The sequence below is a fragment of the Lathyrus oleraceus genome, chromosome 6 (genome assembly GCF_024323335.1).
Source record: "Lathyrus oleraceus cultivar Zhongwan6 chromosome 6, CAAS_Psat_ZW6_1.0, whole genome shotgun sequence".
In the NCBI taxonomy this organism is placed as follows: domain Eukaryota; kingdom Viridiplantae; phylum Streptophyta; class Magnoliopsida; order Fabales; family Fabaceae; genus Lathyrus; species Lathyrus oleraceus.
This window is the reverse complement of record NC_066584.1, coordinates 450,971,779-450,977,843: the sequence shown is the minus strand read 5'-3', so window position 1 is coordinate 450,977,843 and position 6,065 is coordinate 450,971,779. Positions and strand designations below refer to the sequence as shown.

Below are 6,065 nucleotides of genomic sequence, written 5' to 3'. Positions count from 1 at the left end.
TATATTTTTGTACTGTAATTGTGCTATTTATTTTCTCTATCGATTATTCTCCATGCTAGGAAAAGAATAGATATTGACCAAAATAAAATGAAACTAATTTTTATTTTATTTTTTAATACTAATTTCATTTTTCTAGTATACAAATAGATAATTTTACCTCGAATTTTTTTAGTGAATGTTAAGTAAGCAAACATTTTATTACTTTTCTCAAGCCAATTATAATCTATCTAGTACTAATAGTACTATTTTTCAAAACAACTATAGAACTATTTGTTAGGTTAACATACATTGATCATTTTGGAACAGAACACATGTCAAAGTTAAACCTAACACACCAAAACATTTAACTAACAACTTCTATAGTTGGTTAATAAGTTAAAAACACTTCAACACAAAACATGACAAAGATATTAGGAATACCAAACTAGTAGGAATCAGTTGGTAAAAACAAAGAAAATACCTGAAATTACAACTTTGTACATGACAAAAACAAAGAAAGAAAAAAAACATTTTATTCTAACCAAAAAACAGAGGAAACAGAGTATCTCTGTTTTTGGTTTTTGATCATCATCAATAGAAAGAGAAAGTAGAAGAATCTCCAACTTGAGAAGTGCTTGTTGATCTTGAATACTTCTTTGAAGAAGATGAAGATGTTGTTGATGAAGATGATGATGATGATGAATCATTGGATGATCTTCTTCTTAGCATCTGTCTCATACCTTCTGCTACTCTAACAGCAGGGTTAGATTTGAATTTTCTGCAAAATGACATGTGAGCTTTCACAGCTTCATCCATGTTCCATGGTTTTTTTCCTCCAATCATTACTTCATCTCTCACAGCTTCTGAACATAATCCACATAGCCATTTTCCATTAAATTTGGATTTCACATCGGTTATGTAGTCTTGTGTGCAATCTTCTTTCAAGCCACAACATTCACACTTTGCCGACTCAATTTCCATGATTAAAGGAAAGATTTTTATGATGAAAGAGAGCTTTTTTTGTTAGAAAATGAAAAGGGGTTTTGAGTTATGACTTTGGAAGACAAAGTATAGTAAAAAAATTGGATGGTTTTTGATTTGGTTGGATAATGGATAATGGATGATGAATTGGATTGGATTGGATTCTAGAACAATGATTGAAGTGGTTTTATTTGTTTACTTTTATGTTGTTGTTGTGTTTTTCTCATCTCTTAGGATGATTGGTTGAAGAAGTAAGGGGAGTGAGTTATGTTGAGTGAAGGGGTTTTTATTGAGGTGTTTGAGATGAGAGAGAGGGTAATAATGATGGCATAATTTGCTCCATGTTCTAAGGGACATGGGCAGTGGAAAATGTGACAAAGGTGGTCGGAGGGACCTTGGTATGGCCCTTTCTAGCATTTAATACTTTTAATACTATAGCCATATAAATTAAACATAAAATAAGTATGGAAAGTTAATTGGGATTGAGACAGCTAATAGGAATGGTATGTCTATATTATAGTCTTTTATTGTGACTTTTACTAGTTTTATGGTGTTGTCACTTTAAGTTGTTTGAAAAGAGTTTAGCTAAAATGAATGGATGACTCCAAATATTTAATTCAAAATCTTTAAAAACATTTGTGTTACTTCTACTCTAATTTCGAGTTTGAATATCCTTCTGTTGATGGAGTTTTCACGCATTCAATGTGTTAAGATGTTATTAGTTGATTGATTTTAATTATAAAATTCATACAAAATAGTTTTAATTTTCTCAAATTTATCTATTTTAAAACATAATAGTTTGATTGGATTGTCAAATATGCTTGAATGTGTGAATATGTATTTTTTTACAGCTACAAACCAAAATCTCCTAATTTTCTATTAAGAAGAGTTTCCTTTTTATTCTCACATTTATATTAATCGTTGTTCACATTAGACCGACGTGTGCGTTTCGGTTCATATAAATATTGTATTCAAAAGAGTACATAATAATTTTTGTGTTTGGTATTCCCTTTTTAATTTGTGATAAACTATAAGTCATCAAAATAATTTAAGCACGTGGAATTGGAGAATGGGGATTCCAATGTTTGAATTCCTTCTTTAAATTTTGAGACTATACATTCAAATTAAAAAAAATGTGAAGATGAGATTTACAAGAGTCTTATAAGTTTAAGCATAGACTTAAAATTTATATCTTAGAAATTTCTAAATCACATTCTTCTCTTATAAATTTGCGAAGAATTTCATCATTCCATCTAAAAGTGAGAAAATTTAAGACTGATAGTATGAAATAGAGTGATAGAGAAAATTTGTGTTTATAATAATTTGGTAAGAATTAAGAGAAGTTATATATCATTTAGATAGTATCGAATTGAGAAATATCGTAATTCTTATTTTTATAATTGAAATCATTCTTTTTTTTATAATCGAAATATTTTATTAGATTGAATTTCGTGATTTTTTTTCATTCACATTAAGAGGGGTTTTCACACTTTATTTTGCTGCTTACATGGAAGTAAAATTATGTAGACATTTTTCAACCATTGTCTTCATTAAAATTGTAGCCGATCAATATTTGTTTCTCTGACTTTTGCGAATACACAAACAAACTCTTGAATTTGAATGAAATTGAGAAAAAAAATCTCTTTGTTAGTTTGTTCGGTTATTAAGCTTTTATTTGAAAAGCGTTGTCCACTTAATATCAAATTATGATGATACTCTTTTGACGTGGAAAATAAAAAGCTTAAAAATATATATTTTTGCAGGCTTGAAACACATGAGCAAACTTACTTAAGTCTAAGGTGAAAGTTATATACGCATGAAAACATAAGCTATTTTTCAACTTATTATCATATTTGAGAGACTAATTTCTCTATAAAAAATTAAAATAATTTAATATATATTTTTTTCAATGTTGGGGAAGGAGCATTTTTATTTTGGGTTTCTCAACATTGTCTCTCAAGTATGACTCTATCCACAATACTGCCTTTCAAAAGAAAATTATTTTTATCACATACACTTGTATCGCCGTTGACACTCTTCAACGAGACATCTTCTACCCACCATATGTGGGGAGTACTTTTGATACAAGAAAGTTGGTTTTTTACTCGAATCAGACTCTAATACCACTGTTGGGGTTTCAACATGAGGGATCATTTTTACATTAGGGTCTTTCTTTATGATCAACACACCTTGTGAGAGACACACCACATCCTCATCAAAATATTAATGTGAGATGTGTGTGGATTCTATCACTTATAAATGTTCAAGTCTCCATTTTTCTAATCAATATGTGACTTTCTCACACTTTGTTTTTCAAAGTTATTAACTCACACCTGCAGTCCCCCTCAAGTGTGAGTTTTATCCACATACACTTGTATCACCGTTGGCACTTTTCAACAGGACACCTCATACCCACCATATGTGAGAAGTACTTCGATACAAGGAAGTCGGTCTTTCACTCGAACCAGACTCTGATACCATTGTTGATGTCATACCCCAAAATTTGCCCGTTAATATTTCAAGACACTTTTCAAGGCATTCCGAATCATTTTTATGACACTGATCTCAAAGGAACAAAGGCCCAGCTCACGAATGAAAATGGCCCAAACTGGCCTGTTCGCTACACGCTCGCCTAGTGATAACATGAAATTATATCATATTTTAAGGCTTAATTCAATTAAATTTTATCATCATTTATTTCAGGTCACTTTATATTATTGGATATTACGCGGTATTTTCTTCCTATTTGTCTCAGGTGGTTTATTTGGAAACACAAGTAGAATTGGAGGAAAAGAGGTGCAAAAAGGAGGGAGAACGAACCAAATAGCAAGGCCCAGCCAAAATACAAGAACTCAGGTATTGCACCTGTGACGAGCGTCACAGAGGCTGTGACGAGCGTCACGCCTTGCGCATCCCTGTGACGGACGTCACACATGGTGTGACGAACGTCACACCATTCCCCTACTTTTTGGGCGCAGGTAATGCTTCGGAGACTTGAAGATACGTTGAGGAATGTTGGGCCTTATATCCACGCGCGTTGAAGACTTTTTTTGGGCAGCAGGCATGACCTAACGACACCAATATAAATAGCCACCTTGAAAACCTAAAAAGGGGGGGCTTTTCCACATTTTTTTCCTTTGGCCGTTTTTGCTTTTGCATAGTTTCTTTTCCAGTAGCTTAGTCATTGTTTATTACGAGTTCTACACTGCTCCCCTTGCAATTTCCCATTTCCTTTTTAGCATTTAGTTAATTCTTTTCGCACAATAGTTTCTGCAACGGAAACTATTGTGCACCTTTTTACCGAATCTAACCTTACGTTAGGATCTAGTTTATTTCCTTGGTTTTAATTTGTTGTTTAAAAGAAACCCTGAAGGAAAAGCCGGCGGCACCGCTCAACTCAATCCGGCATCAACCCTAAGAGTGTCAATTCAAGGTTACAATTCAATTGCAAACAGGTTTGCGTTACTATCGCCGCTTTACGTTCCGAATTACCATGTGATATTATAATTAAATTCATAAATATATTTGAGGTTCTGTATGTAGACTTAAGTATGCCTGGATACCTTGAATTGTTGTGATGGATGCCGCTGTTTTTTCGTTCTGTTTTGATCTTTGCCCTTCTGACCTGTTTTATTATAACCATGCTTTGTTTACCTGATACTATTACTGCTTTGGTGCAACTCCTCGACTACACCCTGCTTTGGTATGCTAACCCGTTTGTTGAATGTTGCAAAGGTTCATATGGCCCAGGAAAAGATTGCCGTTAGGTCTTCCACTTTATTTGTGGGATACCAATGTGGAGGCTCACCCTAAATTGCCTAATTAATTTTAATGTGTTAATTTTAATAATTAATTTTAATGTGTTAATTTTAATAATTAATTTTAATGTGTTAATTTTAATAGTTAATTTTAATGTAATTTTAATGTATTGATTTTAATGTGGAGGCTCATCCTAATTACCTACTTAACTTTAAAATATGGCCTTTAAATATGTGATCTTGGACCTCTTTTGCCTTATGATATTACGGTATAACGGTCATGTCCCGCGAATGTAGGGATACACTTAGCAAAGACCCTTCGGTTAAATCATCATAAAATAAATCATGGTCCCTCGGATGTTGCCTTCGAAAATTCGATTTTGTCCCTCGATGACCCTTCGGTGTAGCCTACGGTTAAATGATGATCGTCCCTTTGAATGCTAAGGTATCCTTACAACTGTTGCTTTCAATGACCTATCGATGACCCTACGATGACCCTTAAACATCCAAAGGATAAAACTACTTACTTCTCAATAGTAAGGACAGTTTTACCCTCATAAGGATAGGAAACGTTCATAACGACCTTAGGAAGGTATAACTCTCAATTACTGGATCATAACCTAAAATATTTTCAACACCTCACACCTTTCAAAATCTCTTTTGGAAAATCACCACTTGGTATACATTCATACTAGAATCATTACCGAGTTATATTTTCAAACAACTTTCAAAACTAAACGAGATAACCACTTTGTATACATTCATACGAGAATCATTACAAAGTTAAACTCTCTTTTCAAAACATTTTCTAAGCCGTTCACAAGCACTTTGTTTCAGACAAAAATATAAGTGATCCAGTAATTAAGAGCCCATGGATAACCATGGATACAAAGGGTGCTAATACCTTCCCTTTGTATAATGTACCTCCCGAACCCAAAATCTAAATTAAGGTCTTTCCTGTTCTTTTCCACCTTTCCTTATTGGATAAAAGAAAAGTCGGTGGCGACTCTTGCTAACCGCGACATTGCGATTAAAACCACAAAAAAGTCCAGTTCACCGTATGACAGAACTGGCGACTCTGCTGGGGAAGATTACAAGAGAGGTTACCTTAAAAAACAAGATCACTTATTTAAAATTGTCTGATTTACTTTTAAGGGATTGCTTGGGTATTCTTGAGTGAAAGATCCTACACCCGGATCTAGTGTACCTTAGGTAAGTAGCAATAGATCATCGCGACTATCCGGCGTATACTGGAATGGTTAAAATGATGGCTACGGTTAATGTGGCACTTTGGATGTCCTGATGTTCCTCATGTTAGTTGAGGAAATATTTGGCATTCGCGTGGTG

General features: G+C 33.5%; 1 protein-coding gene across 1 annotated transcript; it reads right to left on the bottom strand.

Moving 5' to 3' along the window:
• Nucleotides 1-399: 399 nt before the first annotated feature.
• On the bottom strand, nt 400-1,353 carry LOC127097170 (uncharacterized). Its single transcript, XM_051035680.1, has one exon. It carries the CDS (start codon nt 958-960, stop codon nt 571-573), a length of 390 nt encoding a protein of 129 aa, XP_050891637.1. The 5' UTR covers nt 961-1,353; the 3' UTR covers nt 400-570.
• Between the last annotated feature and the right edge of the window lie 4,712 nt (nt 1,354-6,065).